The sequence below is a fragment of the Bubalus kerabau genome, chromosome 19, assembly GCF_029407905.1.
Source record: "Bubalus kerabau isolate K-KA32 ecotype Philippines breed swamp buffalo chromosome 19, PCC_UOA_SB_1v2, whole genome shotgun sequence".
Taxonomy (NCBI): domain Eukaryota; kingdom Metazoa; phylum Chordata; class Mammalia; order Artiodactyla; family Bovidae; genus Bubalus; species Bubalus kerabau.
Genome location: NC_073642.1, coordinates 46,268,176 through 46,295,085, shown reverse-complemented (window position 1 = coordinate 46,295,085; position 26,910 = coordinate 46,268,176). Strand labels below are relative to the sequence as shown.

At 37.7% G+C, this 26,910-nt stretch overlaps 2 protein-coding genes across 13 annotated transcripts in view; one reads left to right on the top strand and one right to left on the bottom strand.

Annotated features, from left to right (window-relative positions):
* The window catches only part of RALGAPA1 (Ral GTPase activating protein catalytic subunit alpha 1), a 207,685-nt gene extending 185,837 nt beyond the window's left edge, over positions 1-21,848 (top strand). For 5 of the 12 annotated variants that reach the window (XM_055556543.1, XM_055556538.1, XM_055556545.1 and 2 more), the window contains 3 exons: positions 11,737-11,861; positions 12,465-12,495; positions 20,504-21,848. In XM_055556543.1, the coding sequence (XP_055412518.1) occupies positions 11,737-11,861; positions 12,465-12,472 (133 nt within the window). In that variant the 3' untranslated portion in view covers positions 12,473-12,495; positions 20,504-21,848. Of the gene's footprint in view, positions 1-483; positions 832-866; positions 973-999; positions 8,874-11,700; positions 11,862-12,464; positions 12,496-14,142; positions 19,370-19,418 lie in introns of those variants that run through there. The other 7 variants (XM_055556547.1, XM_055556548.1, XM_055556540.1 and 4 more) reach the window with 6 other exon arrangements.
* A 2,073-nt stretch (positions 21,849-23,921) lies between these two features.
* INSM2 (INSM transcriptional repressor 2) lies at positions 23,922-25,668 on the bottom strand. The gene has a single exon (XM_055556549.1). It carries the CDS (start codon positions 25,602-25,604, stop codon positions 23,922-23,924), a length of 1,683 nt encoding a protein of 560 aa, XP_055412524.1. The 5' UTR covers positions 25,605-25,668.
* Positions 25,669-26,910: the final 1,242 nt, after the last annotated feature.

Genomic DNA, 26,910 nt, shown 5'->3' with positions numbered 1-26,910 from the left:
AGCCAAAACGAAATGAAATGTAATTGATTGGCTCCGCTAATGCAGTTTGCCATTCATTACGATAGAACAGTATAAAACCTCTTAGGGAGGCCCATCAATATTGCTGCCATTTCATGTTAGAAGAAAGTGAGTTTATTGAGAAACTACATACATTTATATATCTACTGTCTTTTGTAGATCATTTCCTCCAAAGATAATATTGATAAATACAGACTATCCTAAGTCCTTAATTATAAATTAATTATTTTTTAAAGTGTGGCAGCTGACTTTTGGAAAATCAGCATGGGCTTCAGAGTCCAGAACCGTGTCACTGTCTTTCTGTCTGATTTTTATTTAATCTGTAAAAAGAGTACCAAACTCAGGAATGTTGTAAGGATTAAATGAGATTATCCATATGAAGCACTAAGCAGCCTGTCTGCCATGTAGCAAGAGCTCAGAAAATGTGCTTTTACATATTATTATACTTTAACATGTTGTTGACAGATGAAGTATTTTTATGCTATTCTCATAGGAAAAGAAAGCACTACCAGCATCTTACCTGTTTTGTCACATCCAGCATGACGGTATGGTCCACATATGGTCCAATCTAGATAGTTGGGTTATATCATAGTACACCAGAAAGAAACTAGAAAACTATCAGGTGATTGTCCAACTTTTCCGTAAAAACAACAAAACTTGAAGTTTCTCTACTTCTGTATCTTTACTAACTTCTGACCTGTGCTAGAAAGGAACTTTTTCTCTATTAAACCCTTATGTTGTTGATATTACTGACAAAGATGCACTAGTGTGCCTATGTTATTATTAAGTATACCTACTACATAATGTGTAAGTTTTATTCTACTCTTTTTTTTAACTATAAAAAACAGTAGTAGATTCAGATGCTATTTGGGGATTTCAGAGAGCAAAGAATGAAGGATGTAAAGCTGAAATTACTCTAACCTTGTTTAATGAAGGAATTGCAGTGCTTTTAATCCATTAATTTCCTTTACTAAATATAAGGGATTTGGCTATTGAATTTTTAATAACTCAATAATGGAATTAAAATTAAACTATGGATCACAGATCTCTGCATTTTCTTCTAACTGCTTTTCCTCTCAAACACTAGAATACAGCCTATTTAAATCTTAACTTTTGCTTGCCAAACCACTGTTACCATCCATCTGTTCATGCCAATTGTAAAGAAGGTTCGGTTTTTAGTGAAGCTTTGCATTTCACATAAGGTATGTGAAGTGAAATTTCACAAGGGACATGATGGATCCTGATTCTTAGTGATAAACCTTTGGGGCCATCAGGGTTGGCATATGGTCCAGTATGATATGAAGGCTTGGGTTCCCTGGCTTCACTTCTTTGGCGTGAAGCTGATAAAACCTGGCTCTTGAGTATTATTTCACTGGACACCAATCATGGGCAGCAGGAACTGCCCATTTAACTCTCTGTGGGAAGGAAGCCCAGAGAGCATTCACAATGGTACCATTGTCGAGTTGCAAACTGCTCTGAACAGCTTGACGGCACTAGGGAGGAGGGGAAGGGGTTGCTTTACTAATTGCTGTTGAGAAAAAGAGAAGCAGCAAAAATAGCTGTTGTAGAACTGATGTTTCTACATTTACTTATTCTCTCTTGATAAAGGTGTTGATTTTTATTTAGCACATACCTGCTATCAAAAAGAAAGCAAATAAATATACTTAAGCAACCACCTGTAGTAATTCCCTGTTAACAGCCCACAAAATTATAGCAGAGCAAAAGTCAGTTTTCCTTTAGGATATTTTTTTGTTTAAATGAAATGAAAATAATGTTTTGTAATCTTGATAGAAATTTAAAATAAGGGAAAGTGGGTTAAAACCACCAAAGTTTATACATCACATAAGGTTAGAGACAAATTTGACTTAATTTCCTTTACTGTGTGCTTTTAACAATTCCTGAATATCATCTGAATATATATAAGCTATACTGATACAGAAATATAAATCAATTTTATGCATAATAGTCGCAAATCTTAAGGTTAAATACTAGATTTATCAGTTAAATGAGGTGATGCCTGTTTCAGTCACTCATGATTATCTTTCTCTCCTTGAATTCTATTTTGGATATCTTTTTTAAAAGTGAGTCAGTGTATGCTGTAATATTTATATAAACACCACTCTAGGTCTTTACATTTTCTTCTGGTCAGTCTAATCAAGCAGTTGGAAGTTCTCATGCAAAAAAAACAATGATGTACAACTTAAAAAAATATTAAAAGCTTATTTCAGCCCCCAAGATCCTGACCCCATAATATATTTCCATAGATGATTCTTTTTTTTCAGCAGAAATTAAATTGACTAAATTATACTGCAGTATTGTAATTTATGCAACATGTCCTTTCAAAGGTTCAGGGAGAGTAATTTTAAGAAAAGTTTTTCAATCTATAGATTTTTAAAATTTTGATGTCCTTGCTAAACTGAAGGAAAATCAAATGCATGTTTTATAAAATTAGTAACATTCTGTAAAATTTAACTACTTTTCCATCTCTCATATCCGCTTAAATTGTTTTAGTAAATGAGCACCCAGTGCAATATTTCAAAAACAGTAATTCATTGAATACCCATTCTTCCTTTTACTACAGAATAGATTATAGTTAAGTCAAGATTAATGGGTAGATTTTAATGTTAAAGTCCTGTCTCTGAGCCTATTATTCCCTGGGGGCATATAGTGCATTAGTTTAAGCCAATATATTGTTTATCATAGATTCTATGACAGTGTCTTAAATGATGGTTTGCTGAACCCTGTAACTATTTACCATGATAATAAATCACTTTGTGTACTCCCAATAATTATAGCATTTAAACAGAATCTTAATTAAGTTAGTGCGCATTTAGGTAGAGATAACACTTAAGTAATTGTACACTGTAAAATTTCACTTAGTTATTTTTTTTCCTTTTTGCAGTCTTCTGACATAACGCAAGTTTAGTATTTATTCCAAACACATTGATTTCCTTAACTTAATGTATTGAAATTTTTGTTCCTAAAAGGAAAACACACAAGTGATTGTTTCTAATTTTCCCTCAATATTTTAAAAACTCTTACTCTAATACTTAGTAGTTCTGAAGCAGTTCTCTGTTGACTGTGAAAGTCTCATTATTACTTAGTGATAATATTTTCAAGCAGATCTTACTGAGAATGAGAGTACAAAATTTTAATTTCATTAAATTTGAAATCCAAGTAACTTAGTTTTTCTTTTAGATGATTTGGTTTATACAGCTTTCATGAAAGTGAAACATATACATATTTGATAATGTTAGTGCTTTTTAGAAGCTGCCAATGATTATTGGATTATTAAATCAGGAAGGATTTTCAGAACCTTTAGGTAGGTTTAAATTTTTAATCCTATTTATTTAAGGTTAATCTTTTTAAGTGTGTTTACATAAATTTTGTTATATAGAATTGGGTTTATCAACTTTTTACTTAATGTTTTCATTTAATAATTGACTGATTTATGAGCAATTATATATGGTCCAAATTTTATACAACTCCAGCTTTCAATAATAGGACTATCCTCACAGTGCCTTAGCACCTGTTATGGATTTTGAGTCATCTGGCAGCCCATGGGACTTAGATAAAGAAGTACCAGGTGTCCTGCCTGTCTCCTAATTGAGACGCAGTGAAAACAATATAGACTTGGCAGTATGGTTAAAAGGATGGATTAAAGCCCAGCTTTGTCTACTCTGACAAATCACAGCTTTTCTTTCATGGTGTAGATAGTATCAACTACTAAAGAATTTCATTAATATTAGACATCATAAAAATCATACACAATTATTTGTCATAACCTGTTGTGGATTTTCAGAATTTCTGTTTAACAATTCTAAGATTCATGCTGTTTATGTAGGAGAATTTTATTTTTACTGCATATGAACTAGACTCCATGTTTCCTAAAGAAATTAGTTGCTGTAGGAAAGAAATGGAGTGTTAATTTACTAGATCTTTATAAAGTAAGCAATATAGCTTACTTTTATCTTATAAAGGAGCAGTGCCTTTTAGTCTGCGGAATACTTCATTGCCCTGTATATTTCAGGAAAGTATCCCACTTTACTCCTGATAATAATAGTCATGAGATCCTTGAGTTGTACTTACAAAATGTATCTACCTATATACTATATCTCAATAAAATTCTAATTTTCCATTATGTTTTCAAGATCCTATAATGATACTACTTCAGAATGTTTGAAAATATTTCATGGCCTTTTAGAACTGAAAAGCCAAATGTGGTTTATTTTCTCATTTTTTAGATCATGTTATAGATTTTTACTATACTACATATGGGATTCAACTATATAAACAAACATTTTTTGAAAATTGCCAATCTTAGAAGTTAAGCTAATAGTCATTGTGTTGGCCATCCCTGAGCTGACTAAAATGCCTTTTATACTTTTATTTTCCATCTAAAATTCGTATCATTGAGATAGTCTGTAGAAAAGCACTGGACTCTTAAATGACCAAGGTTCTAGTCCCAACTCTACCAGTCAGTCAGCAGCTTTGTTTTTCTAAGCAAATCTTTATATTCTCCTTCAAGGCAAAGCTTATTGTTGAATAAGCATTTTGCTGAGTTTCCTGAAATTAATGTTGGTAGATCTTTGTTGTAGCCTTCCTCAAGTTCTGACTTGTCCTAAAATATTCTCTATAAATGATGCCTTGGGATCAGTACTCTCAAGATTGCCTTTTTAAAACCTTAAATATTTAAATTCCCAAGGATTTTTTTCAAGGATATTTTTACCTCTCTTCTTAGAGTGTACAGAGCAGTTTTGGATATCTGCCTAAAATGATTTTGAAAATACCTTTCATTTTATTTTATCTATAGAGATATTCCCAGTTTCTTTCCTTTTCTCCCTTCACTGCAGATGGCCACTTGGATGATAAGTAGAATTTTTTAAATTTTTTAAATTCTTTAAAAAGAAATTAAAAAAATTTTTAATTTCTTAAAAAAAAAATTATCCCAACCAGTGGGACAAAATGTTTATTTCAGTGCTAAATTGTAATGAGTTGTGATTACGTTGAACATTATAGCATTTCTTCTGTGGGCAATTATTTTATGTTAATATCAGCTTTCTTTTAATGTTATACCTTACATAGGTATACACAGTGCTTTACTCACTTCTTTCAAAAAAAGTCAGCTAGATTAAGGATAGGGGTAGAACCAAACTCTTCCTCATAAGTAAGATTCAAACTTTGTCTCTAAATTCAATCCTAGGAAGGTCCCAACTATATTTGCCCCAAGGGGGTTTGTCTCTGGAGAGCCTAATTGGGATTAGAGGAAGCAGGCTCTCTGCGTAAGTGAAGTCGCTCAGTTGTGTCCTACTCTTCACTACCCCATGGATTGTAGCCTACCAGGCTCCTCCATCCATGGAATTTTCCAGGCAGAAATACTGGAGTGGGTTGCCATTTCCTTCTCCAGGGGATCTTCCCAACCCAGGGATTGAACCCAGGTCTTCTGCATTGTAGGCAGACACTTCACCATCTGAGCCACCAGGGAAGTCAACAGGCTCCTAATCAATTATCAAACCAACTTGATTCATTCCTTCTATAGTTTATAAACAGTCAAGGAGTACTACTGGGTCTTGTGCTAGGTGCTGGAGATATTAAGATAAAACAGCATGGCCTCCACCCTCAGACATTAGTCTCCCACTAGTTTGTTAGAAGAACAAGCATGAGGAGAGAGGCACACTTGGTGCTTAACAGCTGGCTCTGGAGAGCAGGAAGAGGCCTCGATTTGTGGCATTTATTGAGTTCCATGATGGGAAAACTCCCACCAGAGTCAATACCAAGCTACCAACCATCTTGCAAACTTTGTAAATAAGGTAGGTAGTATTCACAAAAAAATTTAAGTCACTATGCAAAACTCTTTCTCTTCCTGCAATTACCATTCTTGGAATTTTCTATAGAGAGAAGGCAGACGAAATTCCTAACTGGTAAAACAGCAAAGAAACCACATTCCTACGAGTGTGGGCAAGTGCTTACTGCATTAGGAATTTCAGAATGGGCCTTGAATCCCTGAGGCTATGCTGTCAAGCACAGATATAGATACTTCATACTTTGCCTTTACTCAAAAAGGAGTCAGTAGGGGTTTTGTTTATTTTGGAAAGAAAATATTAAACTTGAATTTAAGAGGAATTAGTTAGGCAGTGATAGGCCTTTGATGTCTGCTTATAATTTTCGTAACACCTTTTTATGAAAAATTATACTTTATATTCGTTCTTACATACTACATGTGTACACACATATATACATATATAAACACACATACATACACACACAAGTTTCAATTTCTTTGAAACTAGTCACAAATTACATTGGACGTATAAATCCCCCCATTACACTGTATTGTTAAGAAAATTATTGTGGAGAATGAAAAATTAAAAACCAAATCTACCTTTAAAAAAATTACCTTTTGTCTATTTTTCCTATACATTAGTAAAGTTGAAAAAAGGGGCACTAATTAACTGTTTACCATCTCTTTTCTTCATATTCTCTTTTTTCTCATGAGAAATCAGTTTTCTCAGAATAACTCAGAAGTTCCTCTTGTACGTACCATAGACAAGTTTTATCAAAGCATTCTTGCAAATGAATGCATGTATATATTTCTTAAACTGGTACTGAAAAGTGTCCACATGGAGACAACACTTGCTATTTATTACGTTGGTGCAAACATAATTGTGGTTTCTGACCGTGAATTTTAAATCATAACTAGGCTCCAACGGATCTTTATTAGTCAAAATAAAAACCATTACAATCAACACATTATTTAGTAACGAGAAGTAAGTTGGTTTATTCCTATAGCATAAAAATCTGTTGTTTTGGGATTCGATGAACTCTTGGAAAGAATTTTCTGCATTCTGCTGGTTGCGGAAGCATTTTCCCTGCAAGAAATTGTAGAGATTCTTGAAGAAGTGGTCGCTGGTGAGAGATCAGGTGAATATAGCGGATGAGGCAAAACTTAGTAGCCCGATTCAGTCAACTTTAGAAGTGTCGGTTGTGTGACATGCGCTTGGGCGTTGTCATGGAGAATTGGGCCCTTTCTGTTAACCAGTGCTAGCTGCAGTTGTTGCAGTTTTTAGTGCATCTCATCAATTTGCTGAGCATACTTCTCAGTTAGAATGGCTTCACTGAGATTCAGAAAGCTGTAGTGGATCAGATGGGCAGCAGACCACCAAACAGTGACCTTGACTTTCTTTGGTGCAAGTTTTGCTTTGGGAAGTGTTTTGGAGCTGCTGCTTGGTCTCACCACACTAAGTTGGGCGTTGCCAGTTGTTGTATAAAATCCACTTTTTGTTGTCTGTCACAGTCTGATCAAGAAATGCTTCATTGTTGTTTCATAGAATAAGAGAATACAGCACTTCAAAACAACGTTTTTATTTCTGGTCAACTCATGAGGCACCCACTTATCGAACTTTTTCATTTTTCCAATTTGTTTCAAATGCCAAAAGACCATAAAATGGTTGATGTTGAGTTCTTCCGCAACTTCCCATGTAATTGTGATATGACCAGCTTCAATGGTCTCTCTCAAATGGTTGTTGTCAACTTCAGGTGGCCAGCCACTACACTCCTCATCTTCAAGCCTCACGTCTCCTTTGCAAAACTTCTTGAACCACCACGGCACTGTACATTCGTTAGCAGTTCCTGGGTCAAATGAGTTGTTGATGTTGTGAGTTGTCTCTGCTGCTTTACGACTGATTTTGAACTCAAATAAGAAAATTGCTCGAAATTGCTTCTTATCTAACATTCTTTCCATAGTCTAAAATAAATGTAAACAGCAAGTAATAAGTCAGCAAAAAAAAAGAAAAGCAAGAGTTGCAAATTAAAATGATGTATAACATAACCACATTAATTTAGAATGTGTTCCAGTATCAAACAGCAAATTTCAACAGTGCAAAAACCGCACTTTTGCACCAACCTGATACAAGGACTTGAGTCAGTGGTCAAAATAACTGTTTTTAACATTCACATTAAAATGTGGCACAAAGAATTCATGCATCTCTTTCCAGGAGTGGGCTGAAATTGAACCCTAGTTTCATGACAGCTGATCTTGATCCAGTGACACAGGGCCATTATTTATTATTTCACATGTAAGTTTAAAATCAAAAGTAGTTACTTAAAATGCATACTGATGTTAACATTGTGCTAATGAAGTACAGATTGGGTTTAAACTATTTATACTATAAAAAATATTTAGTTCCTTTTTCTTATTTTTAGAATGGGTAATACTCCTTCCCCCCATTTCTGCTTTTGCAGAAAGTAGAAGGAAAGGAGGATTAGTGGATAATTATATTGCTGTGATTGCAGCACCTGTGTGTTATTTCTTTTGATTGGCTAGTTCTGTATTAAAGATTCCTACCAGCCAAAAGTCTCCTTCATCAAATGGCTTTTTACTAGCTAGTTTTGGCTTGGGTTGTTTTAGATTTGCAACAAAAACTGTCTTAATTCAACTTAGACTTGTACTTTAAGTTTCACTCTGAATTTGTAAGTATGCCATCACCTTTTTAGCATCTCACCCATTTCATTTGTAATTTCAATGCCAATGGCAACATACAATTGCAGTAGGAATATAGCTTGAATTATTACTATCCATCAGGTTTGTGTAGGCCACTCAATTTGTAGGTACTAATAACTCCTCCCTAGAGAGCTGCCTTTTAAGGAGTAAGTGGGTAACCTATTTTAAGGACATATAGGAATTAACTGTTTGGAATTATGGTTACCATTGCAGATGCTAACATCACTGTTTGTAACTTTATAATCATCTTAGTCACAAAAGCCTCCTTGTTTGTGGACTCAGGATTATGGTTTAAGTACTTCAAGTTCAGTATATCACCTTAATATATGCTTTCCAAAGTAAAAGAAGAAAAGACGTAAGTACGTAGATTGGGTTGCTTTGATACTATTGTTTGTGCTTTATTTGACTACAGCAAACTTGGAAAATTAGAAAGAATTTAGCTTTTAGAATGTGGTTTACTGTAGTCTGCTGTTACTAAGCTAACAGTATTTTCTGAAAATAATCCCCCTAAAGGAAACTGCAGACATCACCGTTACAGTTTTTCATTTAAATTCAACCATCAGTGATTGTTTTCCTTTACTCTGCCACCTATACTTGGACTTTAAAAATTGTTTAGTAAGCATTATTACCTCTAATGTTTTTTTGCAATTTTATTAAATACATGTGGTTTTTCTACAAAATGAATACATTATGTCTAGATAATTTCAGTTTGTATAGTTTTATATATTGAAGTTTCTTCAGTTTTATGAATCACCTTTTATATAGTAAAATAGAATTACACCCCAAAATGTATCTTCTCTAGATATTCATTTCTTGTTCTAATAAATTTTACTACTTTGGAAGTATTCTCCTTGCTTTAGAAATACTAAATTTGCTTTCTCTCTGCCTAATTTTTGTGTAAACTCTAAATATAATAAGATAAAGTAAAATATTTCATTTATAGGCCCTCTGAAAGTAGAGCATTTTAAAAGCAGGTAGGTGTCTCCACCCTACTTTTCATGAAGCATTTTACCCATTCAAGCAGACTTTTAAAAACAGCTTGTTTTGATAGCAGACTGTTCTCCTGTGGGCCTTCAGCCTTTGCTTCCTGGCAGCACCTTTGGTGCGAAAAGAGAGTGATCAATTGGGAGACTATCAGTGCCAGCATGCATAGAGTGATAAGTTAACACACCACTGGGAATTTCTAGGGCCCACCAAGATACTTCACTTCTAATGTGCTAACAAGCTCATTTTTCTACCTCTTGCCTCTTCAGTTATTTTTTTTCTCAGAAGAGCTTAGAAGTTGAGTGCATCAGGCATAATGAAAAGCTCTGTAGGAGGGAGAAGCAATAACCCCATTTTTCCCTTTTCAGCCAAATAGAAAATTAGTTTCTGGTAATACACAAAGGCCAGTATTTTTTGTACAAGGGGCACTGCTGTGAATCAAAGGACTCTATTAACTGCAGAAAATTCGGCAGCTGTGAATCTCCCCCAATGAAAAAAGTACTTTCCAACAAGTTGTGAGATATGTGGTATTATTTAGATTGAACCATCAGTTTCATCCCCTTTCATTTATAACCATATACTCTCTTTTAAAAGTGCTATATTACTTTTCTAGGTTAACACTCAAAAATGTCTGCATGATCCTTCTATAAAATCCTTACTGCTGATCATTTTAATATAGCATCTTTTCCTGTTGCTCCCCATTGCAGGAGTGAAATTATTTTGAAGTTCAGCTCCAGAAGTGAAAATAATGGATTACAAGGAATTGGAATTAAGATTATTTGAATATTTGATACATAAAATGTAGTATAAGAGATTACTCAAATCATTTAGATGGCAAAAGACATCACAGTCTTACGTGCATAATGAATATAGACTTAACTTTGTTTCTGTCAATAATGCCTTGTAAATGCAACTTGCTATGGGATCTCCCACTGAATTAACATTTTAAATTATCTTCCTCGCAAAATTTTTTCTTGGTCTTGATTATAGACCTGGTCTACAGTTTAAAGAACTGAAGAATAACAATTGAATTGCAATTTTAAAAAGAGAGAATAATGAATTTTGAGAGTAAAATATTAACATGGGTTTTAGGGAAAATTCAGTGAATACAGAAGAAGCAATAGGCAAATTTTTATTATCCTTCATACTTATTTATATGTTTTATGTAAAGCCTATCAACATAGCACACAGAGTACAGCAGGAAAACTTTCAAAAGTTGTAGAAGAAAGGTTAACTGATTTCTCAGTTCAGGAACTATACGACATGAAGTCAGCATGTGAGTTTTTCCTGATAATTGTATGTTGCTGCCTGCTGCTCTACATTTTGACAGCCATTTCCATAGTTGCTTTCGTGAACAACAGAAATATTCTCTCTCTTTCTCGCCCTCTCTGTGCTAACAGCACAATCAGGCCTGCTGAAACAGGAAGCCTGGAGTGGGTTGTTCAAAAGCAACAACACTTCAAGGTACTGGTTGCTTGTCAATAATATCAGAGAAGAAAATGTGGTGAAAGGGAAGTACAGTATTCTTCTGTCAGTGTCAGTGCCCTGTAGATGCTTTTGTTAGACAGTATTTAGGAGTCCTGAGGACTCTTTGCAAATATTCCTGCCTGTTTCAGTGTTATAATTGACTAGGTATTTTTTTCTGACATACAGATTCAACTGTGTATTTATCTTAACTGCATGGAGTTATTCAAGGATTACAGCAACAGTAGTCTTCCATTCAAAATGAGAACAATTGTTGGGAAAATGCAGGGATTTAGAAAAAGAAGATATGCAGGAATTTTTCACAATAAATCATTGCAAATGAAAAATAGAATTTCAGACATAGTATTTTAAGCAGCATTATAATATTTATCATGTGGCTTTTCAGAGTACATCTGCAGATCGAAGCTGATTAACCAGATAAGATGAGCCTAGGCTACCCTGGTAGCAGTTGAATCCTCTTCCAAGTAAACTGTTAACCTTTCTTTGTTCCAACAGTTTACTGTTAGTTATATTCTAATAAATGTATCCCTCTTAAGCTACCAGGTATAATGGTGTCTGGAAGAGTAAACTTATGTTAATAGCTATATTTTTTTACTCTTTACAAAGTCATACTCTTAGTGATATGCAAGGATAGTTGGCGAATATATTATTAAGAAGTAATGGCTTAGCAGTGATAGGCCTTTTTGAGCAGATCTGTTCTTTTCCAATGTAAGCTGCATTTAAGTTCAGCCTTAACTGAAGGAAATCAGCTATGAGGAGAGAGCACGGTATCTGCAAACGATTGTCCAGCACCATTTAGAACCAACGACATTTGAAGATTTTGCAGCACAGGTTTTTTCTCCAGCTCCCTACCATCATTTACCATCTGATGCCGGTAAGGTTAAAAGCAAGTATTAGTTACTGGTCATTATTCGAACCTGAAATGCAATACCCTTTTGTTCTGAGAAAAAAACAAAACTCTTAATGAAAAACTTAGTTGAATACAATTCCAGTCATTGAAGTATAGATATTTTTCATCATTATTTTCATATTTGGCCTATAAATTTGATTTATACTTTCTTTTACCTAAATACAGTTCTTTTAAACGTCAACGGTCTTCATTAAAAACACATACACTACATTCTATCTTAGCTAAAGGGCAGTAACAATTATGTTTCACAGAATCATTGCTGAAGTATCTGCAAAAGAAACACAGTTGAGCAGGCACTCTCAAATTTGGAGGATCAAATTTTATGGCCAAGAATATTGCCTTATCAGTTCTGATCTTACAAATAAAGTTAAAATAACTGGTCTAGATTCAGAAGTACTTAACAGAGTAAATTATTTGTAATACTGAAGATTATAAGAGGGTACTGCATTTTTACAATTAACTAATTTTGAAGAAATCAGTAAGAAAATAAATGACTCATGGCCTTCCTATTCTGTAATACTTTGCACTCCTTATGATTGTTTCATTTATTTTATTTTCCCTCTTTAGATCATTAAATATCAGTTCTGTTTATCTGAAGGTAAGACAAAGTGTCACACAAAACACCCTTTGTTCTTCCCCCATTTCCTTTTTTAAAAATTAGCAAGCACTAAGCTTGTAACTCAGTTAATAAGCAAACTTAACACTGCCCTGGTTCATACTAAACATTTCAGAAATTGTCACTAAATTTCTTCCAGAATTATACTTACTAACCTAGGTCTGCATGAAACACTAACATTGGTTCTGGGATAAAAATAACTAATAATAGAACCCTTGGTTGAAGTTAGTTACACCTTGTTGTATTGACCTTTTTGTTTCTCAGCATGAAAAAGTAGTCCTACTGAACTGAAATGGTGTGTCTGTATTTTGTAATGTGTTGCATTGTTACTGGATATCCTTACTCATCAAATAGTTATTGTTGTGTGCCTTACACTGTACTAGGCACCTGAAATACAAAGACTTTTTTAATGGTGTTCAAGGGAAGCAGGAAAAAAGAATACAGTATACTTGAAATTCACTATAACAAGCCTTCAAATTCTCTTTATAAGTTTTCTTTGTATTAAATAAGTTTAATAAGCATAGTACTCCTTTTCTGGCCTAATTGGTTTGAAAAAAATAACAGTAATTCTCAATTGAGGTTTAGTCTGTGAAAATTAAAGTTTCCGTTCCTGTCACCCATTTAATTGGCCATTATAAAAATAATTTTACAAAGAAACTTGGAGCCCTTTCAATTAATAATATAAAATACCTAACAAAGAGAAAATTATATTAGACTGGGTTCAATCTTTTGAAAGATTAAAAAGTCTTAATGTTTGCTTTGGTGGATTGACACTATCTGAAATTACTCAGCTTGGCATTAAGAAAGATGGTAAAAGAAAGATACTAAAAATAAATTAATGAACAACAAAGTAAAAACTAGTTAAGTATACCTGGACATTTCATTTTTAATAATAGAGAATATCTGATAAAATATCACACATTATTGAAATAGACATGAACACTTTTGTGTATCATATAGTTGAACCATAAGTTTCACAAGTGAAAATATTGATTAGACCATGTTCAGACTAACTTCTCCCCTTAAATGTATACAGGCTGTCAGTTTTTATGTTGTAGTTGTTTACTAGCTGGAGTCCTTCATATTCCTGTTCTTAATGTTTTTTTTATATTTTATGTATTATCCTGCACATTTGACCAGATACATAATATGGAAAGTAAGTAGTAGTCTCACTTTCTGAGACATTAGGTAAAGGATGACAGCAGCCAAGTCAAGGCTCTTTGGTTAATTTGGGGGTGAGGGGGTTGTGCCTGGTCTTAGTCACAGCTTGCAGGATCTAGTTCCCCAACCAGGGATTGAATGAACCCTGGCCCCCACATTAGAAGAAGCCCAGAGGTGCCAGCCACTGGACCACCAGCAAAGTCCCTGGTTAATTTTTTTTTTCAATTGTCTTTGCTTTTAGGAAGCACTAGAAACATGACCTTGAATTTTTTTTAAAAGGTCTTTTTACCTGTAAATAACTTTTCCAGTATTACTGAATACATTTTTATGCTTTTTTATAGACTTGAATAGTTATGAAAGTTAAAATTTTTATCAGAGTAGTTTTAAGGTGGGTTTTTTCCCTTTAATGTGGACCACTTTTAAAGTCTGTATTGAATTTGTTATAATATTGTTTCTGTTTTGTGTTAGGTTTTTTGGACCCAAGGCATGTGGGGTTTTAGCTCCCTGACCAGGGGTGGAGCCCACACCCCTACATTGGAAAGTGAAGTCTTCACCCCTAGACCCCCAGAGAGACCCCAGAGTGGTTTTCAGCTCAACACAATAATATAAAAAAGGAAACCTTTACCCGTTTACAGTAGCAAAAACATAATGACATCTGAAGAATGATTGTTTTCCCCAATCAGCTCAAATTTTGATTTTCCTGTCACAAACCAACTGATACATGCAGAACTCCCTTTAAAGTTATGTTAAAGTGTAGAGAGAAGACATAAAATAGGCCACATAATAGCCATATGGACCTGACTTATGGTTTGCAAAAATTGCATAGTAGTGTGAAGATTTTTAGGTTCATTATTACTTTTTAATATAATGAAAAAATTGATTTGCCACACTGAGGAAATGGCATTCAGAACTGCAGATGAGAATCAATTTAGAAAGCCTATGCATACCACATCTATATAAACTAATACTAATCAATACTAATACAATAAATTGAAATTATGTTTTAAAGGAATATCAATATGATAATCATATAAAGGATATAATCTGTTCCTTCTAACCAAACCAATAGAATTATAATAATATAATTCTATTCAGTAGAATAGTGGAAAAATACTACCTTAAGTTTACTTTACTTGGCTCAAGCTTATTTAATACCTACTTCCTGTATAACAGTAATTTATCAGTTGTGATGACATTGAAATCCAAGGAGGATTTTTCTAGGTAATTGTTAGTATTATTTAAATAGACATGAAAAACATTTTTGGTGTATCATAGTTGATCCATAAATTTCATAACTGTATTTTCTCAAAATGGACTCTGTCTGTAGCAGTAGACTGATACTTAAGGGAAATTATTTTTATCCCTAAGGTCATTGAGGGAGATATCGTGATGTCACACGTTGTTGATCTTCCATAACCACATTAAAACATTATTAGATTTTTCATGTCCTTTATTTAAAAAAAAAAATTACAGGAAAAAAATCCCTTTATCTTTGTCAGGCATGTGTGTGGAAAATATCAAAAGTTTTACAGTGACCTTCTTTTTCAATGTCTTAATATTCATGAATACCTGTCCTCTGACTCTAAACTTTGAAATTACTCCTCTTTTTGGTCAGATTATATTGGCAGTTCAAAATCCTGATATTTTCCCCTAATGTTACATTATCTTCTCAAAGTAAGTCTTGTCTTTTCTCCCCCGTCCCAAGTCTTTTCCAGTGTTACGTTTTTTTACTATCATCAGCCATAAGTATTTCTGAATACATTGTTAGTAGCATATCTAGAATTACCTCTAATACTCTATTATTTTAGTTGAGCTAGTGTTAGATACCTCCCTTTGGATTTGTTTCTCCACAAACTGTTAGAAATTTTAGTATTTTAAATAGTAAAGGGTTGATTGGTATTTGACTCCCTCTGAATATGCACATATATAATACACGCATATACATGTACAGTTGACCCTTGAACAACATGGGTTTGAACTGCACAGGTCCACTTACACATGCATTTTTTTTTTCAGTAGCAAATATTACAGTACTGCACAATATTAGTTTGGTTGAATCCGTGAATGCAGAACCACAGATACAGAGGAACAAGAACTACCTACCTATAGGGAGAACTGCATTATAGAGGGCTGACTATAAGTTACAGGCACATTACATAGAGAGTTGGCACCCCTAATCCCCACATTCAAAGGTCAACTGTATATACATGTAATATGTATATCTACATATACATACCACTTTGTATAATTACCTTTAGATAACATATAGGTTCCTAAGTAAATATTCTAAAAATTAGTAATAAGATTCAAATAATCCAAATAGTGATTATGAAGACCTAGAGTAGAATCTAATCTTTCTTTATTCCAACCTCAGTTTTGCTATTAATTCATAAAATCTATATTGCCACATGTAGATGAGACAGTATTACAATTGTCAGGCCCATCTCTTTGAATCTTTCAATGGAATAAATCATCAAAATTTAGCTATTAAAGTTTTCTCCTTTTCCCAGGCTTTGAAATGATCTGGAAGAAAAGATTTTAGCTTTTCAGAAGATAGTTATTTTATATATATCCTAAATATTATTTGTGAGTGCCAATAGAAAATCAACTGCCTTTGACATATAAGCTATAAGTTTGTTTACTGTTTTTAAAAACAAATTCCTAATGATATTTATTTATCAGTAGGTTAGCCTGAAATTTAAAGCAACCAAGTATATTCTCTTTTCAGTATTTTGAACTTAGAAATTTGGCTTGTATGTTGACCAAGAAACAAATAATATTAATCTTAAAGTCCATTAACCTTTAATAACAATAATTATTAGGTTCAGTTTTCACATAGACCAGTCATTCAGATATAAAATTTTTGTGATGAAAATAACAATTGAACAATCACTGTGCATCCTCTCATTGAATATTCTGTGAGATGAAAACCAAAAAAGTTTACCCAGTCACCTGCTACAGTCAGTCTGACTTCAGAGTGCATGATCTTAACTAATATAATGATTCATTTAGCCTAAATATTTTCAGTCCCTTCTTAATATTGAGGGAGGAAAGAAATTGCCCAGTAACCGGTCTTGTTTGCAAATTAGAGTTTGTTAAAAATTTTTATTTTGAAGGCTCTACTTTTCCATCCATTGAAAAATCTTCATTATTTTTTATATAGTTTTAAGGTTGCCATGGGAGAACTATGGGCTTTGGAAGTCAGACTGATCTGGATTTAAATCCTAGTTCTCCTGTTTATCTCCATGAACTCAAATGAATCCATTTATCCTAAATCCAGTTTTCCCATTTGTAAGGAGATAAAATATGACAAGTTTAGACTGATACGTTCTCAGTCTGCAGTAATGGTAGTTTTTGAATATCTTAATAAGAAACCTCATGTTTGCCTGTATTTCTGTGTTATTTTATTTTAAATTATGTGTTAACTTTATGACATTCAGTGGTGCATCCACACTAATCTTAACCACGTATCTACTCCTTTACCGATATTAAAGCAGTAAGATTATTTGGGTGATCTGTTCTTTAACAAAGGTTATGTTTTGTAGGAATATTAACATAAAAGTGGATAAATTCTCTATTTTCCCCCAAACTAAACGGTTATGTTCTCCACATTTTACCAATTAACATTTTGTTATTGGTCATTTTCTTCAAAAACTATTTCTAGTTTCTATCCCATCTTTTCTAATCTTCATCTGTTTTGATTTAAAGTCTTGTTAATTTTTGCTCTTATTGTAGTTTTATTGTATACACTTATTATATACCTGCTATATGTCAGGGTCTTTGCATTTGTAGGCATTCATTCCCACAACTTTGGAATACAGCTAGTATTGTTTCCATTTTACAAATAAGAAAACTATCTCAGGTTAGTTTGCCCAGTATCCAGCAAACTAAACTTGTCATTTAACTTAGGTCTGTCTAACCCAGGCCCATGCTATTTCCAACAAGACACCACCTCTTAGTTCATTATTATTTAGAATTGCTTTCAAAGTCACATTTTTAAAGGCATCGTTTAGTACCTCCAGTAACTTTAGCAGTTTTAAATGGGTCATACCTGTCAGCAAGTAGTATAATCAAAGCCACAACAAATAATGATCCATTAAGTGCCCTTTTATAATCTTTTTAGATCCCCAAAGTCATATTCTTCATGTTGCTTGTAATAAAGCTCATTGTAATCAGTGTACAAAGTACGAATCAATATATTGTACCATCAAGATATAGACACCAGTCTGTGTGAGTACTGTAAAAACATTAGTAATAGATACATTTTGTAAAACATGGGAGCGTATACTTTTTAAACTTGATACTTGAGATTATTTTATTGATAGAAATAAATCCGTATTCTTTATGTCTCAGGTGACATAAGTCAATACTTAGAGTAGGATGTGAAATGATGTGCAAGTATCACATTATTCTATAAATCTAAAATTGAGATCTATCCACCATCGATTATTTATGGAATTTGGGTATGCTGAGTATCCATCACAAATATCTTTTGCTAAAACGTGAGGAGGTCCACACACATACTAAAAAGTCTGATTTGACTCAGTTGACTGAAAGGGGTTTCACCTTGAAGGCAGTAAAGGGGACGTAGAGGAATTGCTGTTTTTGAAGAAAAATATTCTTTGAATTTGGCATACTCTAAGCAGCGTTCCTTTCTGTGATGATGGAAATATTCTGTGTCTGCACTGTCCATTAGGGTTGCCACTAACCACTTGTGACTGCTAAACAATTTAAAAGTGGCTAGTGCATCAAGGAGCCAAATTTTAAATTTTCATTTAATTAACTGTAATGTGGCTGTGGCTACCATGTTGGACAGTACAGCCCAAGAGAATTTATGATTGAGTGATTAGGATAACCTGCCACCAGTACAATGAACACTTTAAAAGGTAGATGTTTATAGAATTTCTCATAGACCTTTTTTTTCTTTTCTTTTTTCCTATTTGAACTTGTTTTGTTAGTGGGTAAGTATAACATTTGAATGTACAAAGCATTTGTCCATTGTGAAACTTCATCACCCTAACACATTGCATGCCCAATTGTATTTCATAAAACCTGATTACTGTCTTCTCTGCTCCTCTGTTAACACCTGTAAAATTCTGCACTATGTCGCTCATATCTGTTATCTGTCTTCTCTTTTGTTTTCTCACTTCTGCTCGCTACTCCATTTCTTCATTCACAACAAAGAAAGAAATGCAGTGATAGTTCTCTTCCTCCCAAAACCTCCACTAGAAAACATTGGCCATCTCAAGGTAAACAGACATGGGAAGGCCTCTCATGACTGGCCGGAAATAAGTATGCATTACCCAAAAAGCATGAGCTACTGCTCTTCACCTTCCTTCTGCCATCCATCTGCAGTGCTCCCCTCAAAAGGGCCGTGGATTCATATTCTCTAAGATTTCCAGTATGGGTCCAGTATGAACCAGTTCAGATCTTTGGGAAGAGTAAAGGCGAACAGAAGTACATGTCCTTCTTGTATTTTGAAGACCAACCTCATTTCAGTTAGAAAAGAATGAATGTTGGAGAAGTTACTTTGAAAAAGAGGGCAATTTACCTGAATTAGGATTAGTGATAAAATATTTTTTCCTTGACAATATATGCTTGTTCTTGAGTATACTATTTGACCTTGAAAACATTTTGAAGTGTTCTACAGAGATACATTCTTAATTTCCTAAGACATCTCAGTAGGATCTGTACCTCTATTGAACAGTATTGTTTCTTTATAAATATTCATACCTTCAACTTAGGCACAAGTGTTTCATTATATGGAAGTAGCTCAGAAGGTCAATGAGGAGTTCCAGTGGCTAACAGATGTGCCAGAAGTTTCCTACCGAGTAAGGAGCTATGTCAGTTGAAGCCTGCAGCCTGTGTCATGTACCTTTGTTTGTGACACACATAAAGATAATTTTTATGTACATAAAACAAAGGAAACCTGGATTAAAGTGCCTCAAAATATACAGAATGTTAAAAATTTTGTTATTTGCAGATTTTTTGTTTTTTCAGGGGGTTTTATTTTTAACGAAATATTTGAGTGCCTATAGTGTGCAAAGTGTGTAGAGAATCATAATTCATAGAAATAACATACAAAAGTGAAGAACTACTTTGTACATGGTATGAAGAATTTTCCAATTTGAACTCATTTTTTTTGCTTCTTTCAAATATTACATCTACTGATTCTACTGGTAACTACAGAAGTTTAAGAAAACGAGCATTACTTATCTCTTCTAAATTGAGACACTTTGAGAGAGCAGTTTTTTCTTTTTGAACTGACTTTCAGATGAGAGATCTTGTCCTCACCCTCCTCTCCCCCCTGGAATTTATCTTGTTCCTTCTTAAAAACATATTTAAATTTAACTTCCTAGCATGTTTAATGGTCTCATACTACTAAGTCCCTTTTGGGAATGCTTGGTGCTGTTTTATTTTCCAGTTTGAGCAATGAAGGCCCTTTTGTTGATTATATTCTGTACCCGAGAGATAGGAATTGGTCCTTCTCACCTGCTTCTTAAGCCCTCACGTGCATGCTGATGGTGCTTTGGATCCCTGTCCTTTCTGTCCTAAAGATCTTGCTTCCCATTGCTTCTTCTGGGGAGCTCTCTGGTTGGCTCTGGTTCTGGAAATAATGATTGGTGCTTTCTGGCTACTATGATGACATGAGCCGCCAGATCACTGGGTTTTAAATAAAATACTAGTAGACTTTTGTAACAAGCAAATTTGGGGCTTGCTCTTTCTTCTCAAAAGACCTCACTAAGGTCTTTGGATCTGTAGCAGAGAAATTACTCTTGTAGGAGGAGAGCCAGAGGATTTGCACTAATGCGCTTGCTGTTTCCCACAGGCTCCTACCCAGAGATCCTACCCAGTGAAACTCCCACAGCGGCGCAGGTAGACGGGGCCGACCTGGCCTCTCCAATGTCTCCTCGAACGAGCAAAAGCCGCATGTCCATGAAGCTGCGTCGCTCCTCTGGCTCCGCCAATAAATCCTAAGGAGACAGCAGCCTGGCAGTGGTCACCAGTAGCCACCTTAGCATGAACATGGCGTTAACTCTTCCAGGCTTTGTGTTTGCCATAATATGCATGTTCCTTCCTGAACATTTATTTTAGAAAACACTGGATTTAAATAATTTGTAACTTAGTATTTTAGATTTGGGTTGTTTATTCGGTTGGTTTTTTCCCCCACACTCCAAGCTGCCATATGGGGGGTAAGGGGTGAAGCTTTATTCTATACCCTTTACCTTCCCTCGATAATTATGTCCAAGTAGTTTTACTTTCAATTTCATAATTAACTTTGAGCCAAAATATAATTGGACAGATAGCCTCATGATTTTATCATGCCCCATTACAACTTTATGGCTCAGTAAATATATAATTTTTTAATAAATGTACATCTTTAAACATTTGTAACGTTGTGGCAAAGTTACAGATCTGTTAATACACTTGATGTGTATGGATTATTTATGTTATCAAAATAAACGACTTAAAATAAATGGTCTTTTAGCATCTCAAATTCCAGCTGAAATAATTTTAGCATTACCTTTTTCTTCCCAAAGCAGTGTCTCATTTCTTGGCTGTGCAGCAGGTGATGCCATGACATATCTAATAACCAGAAAAATCACTGTGCTGAACTCTGATTCATGTTTAGCTTCCAAATATTTTTCTAATGTTTTGCTTTTTAAATAGTATCACGGTTAAATGCCACTTCTGTTTTGAGATTATGGCCCCTTATTATTGGCTGCTGGACCCTGGTATATCTATGTTCTTTAAGTACCGAAAAGGGAAGAATGAGGTGGGGTTGGTAGAAAAAAAAGAAGAAAACTTTTCTAAGTGTGTGGCTTAAATTATGTGTATTATTTTAAAAGAAAAGGGAACATGACCCAGGAGTCTAAATTAATCTAATATTGTTAATACTGAACATGCAGGTGCAGGTTGGTATACATTCCACCCTCCAGAAATATTTTCCTACAGTAGATAAGCTGCTCACATTTTGCTCACGTTTTTTTTTTTTTTGAACGAGCATCTCCTAAGGAAATGTAGCATGACATTGGTACTAACTGCATGTGTAAATACATCATATCGGCAAACTATAAAATATAAATTATGTATCATCATTCATGTAGTATCTACAAATTTGTAACAGTGCAAAAAAGATGGTATTTAATAATACAATAAAAATATTCTTATCATTTTGTGTTCATGAGTGGTCTTTTATATTTTTTCAGACTTAATAAGCAGGGCCATAAAGCATGAACCTAGGTTTATCTTAACTAATCATGAAAAATGAATTCTAATTCTCTTCTTTGGATACACCCCAATTTATTTCTCAGAGATCCTACCACAGTTACTAAAAATAGGAGATTTTTCACTTTCATAGCGTCTCACCAGAAACTTCCTCCAATGCACTTGGTTAATAAAGCCTCTATCTCACTTTCATGCTTCTTTGATTAAATTTTACTTTTTTTGGTAATATATATTCAGGAACAAAACTTTTTACAGTTTGTAAAGGAAGCTTTCAGAGTTCTGTGCACTTAAAATTTTGGATTTCCTTATAAATAAAAAATTCCTATGAAACTATGTAGAAAATAAACTAAAATTCCCGTTAAAGCTTATGTAAAGGATAAACATGGATACAGAGAGCTCTGGGAACAAGATTAAACAATACAGACAGTTTCCCACAACCAAAGTGAAGAACTGCAAAAAAGATAAAATACCTATTTACAAATTTCTATAATGCTTTTCCTTTTTTTAAAAAGATGAACAAGTTAATGGTTTGATAATATGTAACAAATTGGAGGGAAAATACTAACTTAAAAATACTGAAGTTAATTAGCACAGTTAACATTTTACTCATCTTCAAATAAACTATTCACTAATTTTGAAAAAGAAGAAAATATGAAAATATTTGTTGACATTTTTGGGTGGTAAAGTATCTTTAATATTTGAAGAATAGTACATATCCCTTGCTTTTTGGAGTTCAGTCTGTGCAGCCATACTTCCAAGGAAAATCTCCCATTTATGCACCATTATAATCATTTACAAAATATAATTTCTCTTGTCTGTATTCCAACTAAATGGGTCACCAAGATGACTGGCTTTGGGGAGATGAGAAGTGTGGCATTTAGAAACAGGCTGTGTTCAATGGGATTCTTTAGACAAACACAGAACACAACAAAGCACCAGCTATGTACATTTATTTGGTGGTAAGCATCTTACAAATATGGGCTACCTGTCCAGCAGTACTCAGCCAGTGTTCCAAACTCTGGCTATTAGGGCATAGGTACAGAATGCATGCTAAATATGGTTTACAAAAATTCAAAACCAGGTTGCTGCTGAAATATTGAATGAATTGCCATTCATTTTCATAGTGGGTTATAAGTATTAACATCTTCCTTAATGCTGAACATAGTGTCATATATAATACACATAAGATTTACAACAGAAGCATTAAAACAAGTTGGATGAAACCCTACTAAAACTGAAACTTTAGGAAATGAATTCTGTATTTCCCAAAAGCTTATATAGAAGGTTTAAAGTATCTTCCTGAATACTGCACACAAAAGGGTTAGAGGTGAGAATCTGGGAGGGGGTCTCAACTCCTTTCACTAAGAGGTGTTATGCCCCACCTCCAGACACTAGCTTCAGAGTGGACTAAGCACTGGGAAAAGGAAAGTTTACAAGGAGAGCTCCACATCACCCAAAAGTGCGTAAACATCTTACATTTCCTGCCCACAGACACTGGTCTTGTATTTCCCACCCACCCAATGTAAGTTTGGCACCAATCACATAACTTTTAATTCACAGAATATACAGTGCAAGACGTCTGACCCTATTGAGACAGAAACTACAGAGGCGCTTGCGATGGCTAGAGGAAAAAAAAAAAAGGACCTCCACTTTTGGTAGCTAGAATCCTTTGTAGAGACATGCACGCACTCACTGCGACTTTCCATAGGAATTACAAGTCATATAGGATTCGTTGGGGTCTCCAGAGTTTGGTGGGGGCGGGGGGAATCCTATCTTGTGAGGAAGATTTAAAGCTGACACTTCTTGACCGGGAACGCTTATACCATATACATACCTGCTCTAGAGAGAGAGTTTACATTTCTCTGTCCGCTCCTCAGGCGGAACATTGACACTATTGAGAGTTTCAGGTGAGAAAAGAAGGAAAGAGGGTAAACTCGCAAGTTGAAGAAAACCCCATAGAAATCCCCAGGATTGTTTCCTCCACGGCCCACCTTACAATCTTCCTCGTCTCTCAGCCCTCAGCAGCCCGGCCGCAGCGGCATCTGCAGCAGCAGTACCTGCCGACTTTCTGAGGGGTGGCACTTATTGATGTGCCGGGTCAGCCCCGGGGAGCTAAAAAAAGTGGACGGGCAGTGCTTGCACGAGAAAATCTGCTGAGCATCCCCGTCGGGTGCCCCGCCTGGGTTCGGTGCATCGCGAGGCGCCCCGGCCAGAGCGGGCAGGAGCAGCTCGTCGCGGACCGCATGCCACAGCCGGTGTTTGTCCCTGATGTCTGCCGACGGGAAGTGCGCCCCGCACAGCGGGCAAGCGAAGGCCAGGGGGCCGCCGCGTTCCGAGCCAAAGCAGGGGCCGAGCGCGCGGGCCGAGCCAGCCTCGTGAGTGCCCAGGTGCTTGCGCAGATAGGCTTGGCGACGGAACTTTTTGTGGCAATATGGACACACGAAGATCTCGGGTCCCCCGACACCACTGGCACTGCCGGGCTCAGGCACCCGGCGCCCCAACACCCCCGCCGTATAAGGGAGCTGAGGAAGCGGAGGCTCGGGGTGGGACAGCACCTGGAGGCCGGGCTGTGGGGCGCTGTCCTGGTGCTGCTCCGTCCCGGAGCTGTCCCTGGCCCGTGGGTGCTGATCCTCAGTTCGCTCCGCCCGGCTGTTCTCCTTCCCCTCGGCCAGGAAAGATGCGACAGTCCCGGAATCCGGGGAGGACGACGATGGGGGCAGCTTCCCGTCGGCCGAGGAGATCGTGGCTGCATTGGCCGCTGCGGGACGCGGTTTGTGCCAGCGGCGATGGGAGGCGAGGTTCGCAGGGCAGCTGAAGACCTTGTCGCACTCGGGGCAGCGGTACTCGACGCGCACGATGCGGGAGCAGCGGTGCTGAGCCAGAGCGAAGGGGTCTGCGTACTGCTCCTTGCACAGCTGGCAGATGAACTCCCCCAGCGGCGTGCGGCTGCCCCCGGGGCCCCGGGACGGCGCCCCGGGCTCCTCCTCCTTGATCTTCAGGCCCAGAACAGGGGACGTGGTGACTTCATCGGCGAAGCTCAACTTCCTCATGGCCTTTGGTTTCTTGACTCCGGCGGCCGCGGGCCCAGATGCGCAGCCTGAAGGAGCCTTGGCGCGGCGCTCGCCGCCGGTGGCCCGCTTCAGGCCGTGCAAGGTGGCCGAGAGGGGCGCGGGGTCCGGATGGAGCGCGGGCTCCGGATGGAGCGCGGGCTCCGGGAACGGTGCCCGGAGCGGCAGCAGGAACTGCTCCCCCGAGGTCGGTGCAGCTGCTGGTGCCACCGAGCAGGAGAAAGAGGCCACGGCGGCAGCGCCCCCGGGGAAGGACTCAGCAGAGACGGGTGAGCTGAGGCAGCGCTCCAGGAACGCCCTGCGCAGTTCCACGCCCGCCGGCTTCGTGGGGCTGGGGCTGGGCCCCGGACCCTCCCTACCATCCGCCCTCCACTCCGCGCCTTCCCGCCCGCCCGCCGCTGGGCTCACCCTAGCCGCCCGACAGGACGACCCTGACAGTTCACGGGCTGCCTCCTCCTCCGGAGATGGGTGTGCCTCCCGCTCCACACCGGGCTGAGGGGCACTGGAAGCCTCCTCGGGGAAGGGCGGCGTCCCCGGGGGTCGGGGGAAGTGGGGGAAGACCCGCTCGGCTAGGCGCACTCGGTAAGAGCCGCCCGTCCGTTTAATTCTCTTTACCAGGAAGCCCCTAGGCATGGTGGAGTCGGACGGCTCAGGGGCAAAAGAGTGACAGAGGTGCCACGGGGTCTGCGAGAGGGCGAGCACCGCAGCTGCCCGAGCTTCGCCGCGGCCGTCATGCGTCCGCCGCCTTTATAGCTGCGACGAGGGCCGGGGGGCTGCCGGGTCGCCTTCGGGCTGGACCAGCCAATCAGGAGTGGGAACGGGCGCCGGGGCGGGGCTTTCACGGGACCGGGCTCGCGCGGGTCCACTAGGCGGGAGGCGGCGCGGGCCCGGCTTAGCTGCGCCTCCTCCCTGCCGCCCACCCGGCGAAGACGCCAGAAGGTAGGTGTGGAGAGTGAGGAAGCTCGGCGCTCCCTGCCTCAGCGGCCTCCAGGGGCCGTCTGGGGTGCCGGGCAGAGAAGCCACCTCACAGCGCCCTCCTTGCGGGGGGGACCCTGCTGCCGCCGCATGTGGGAGGCTGATTGAAAAGCCTCCCCCTCCCCCACGGACCCCTCCCCCACTTTGCGGGAGCAGAGCTGAGAAGAAGGGCGCCGGGCAGCAGGTGCCAGGGAGGCGACGAGTTGGGTGTCAGCCGGCGAACGGGTTAACGTCCTCTGCTGGTATCGAGCTGATGAGAAGCTGCGACAGAGCGGCAGGGCGGCTGACTCCACCGCCCTGTGCCTACACTTGACGGTGGGAGCACGTCTGCCATCCAGTATCGATCGAGGCTGCGCGCGTCTGTGATACTATGAGAATTCATCTGGGAAGAAGGGCTCTCAGTGCGGGAGAGCGTGCGTGCTGGCAAGCCTCTGGAGCTCAGGACGCCAGCAGGTTTCTGGGCCCCGGTCCTCGGGGCTTATGAATGCCTCCTCCCCATGGGAATAGGAGCGGGGAGGGGAAAACAGGATCTAATTTTCGACTGTCCTCAGATAAAGTGCTTTCTCTGTTCGCACCTTCCACTTGTACTACCCTGAGACATGACAGTGCCTAACTGAACTGTTTAGCATGGAGTAGATTGAGTGAGAAATACTGGTGGAATCAGAATTTCCTCTGCTCCCCTTGTGTAAGAGATACTTTGCCAAAGAAGTGCTATATGGACCTTTAAAAACTCAATACATTTTCATCCAGCACTGTTTTCAGCACTAGAAGAGATCTGAAAGTTTGTGATACTAGTTGAACTATGAAAAATAATTAGAATATATATGGCAGATGCATAGCAAAGTGCCCCAAATCCATGGTATAGACAAATGCAATCAGAATAGGAAGGGAAAAGAACTGTGTCTTCAAGCCTAAGTAAAATTGGAGAAACAGACTGAGCCGATATGTTTTCAGAGTAGACTGT

Excerpts from the sequence above, each read along its gene's own strand:
- INSM2 (XM_055556549.1), bottom strand. The coding sequence starts at position 25,604 with ATGCCTAGGGGCTTCCTGGTAAAGAGAATTAAACGGACGGGCGGCTCT.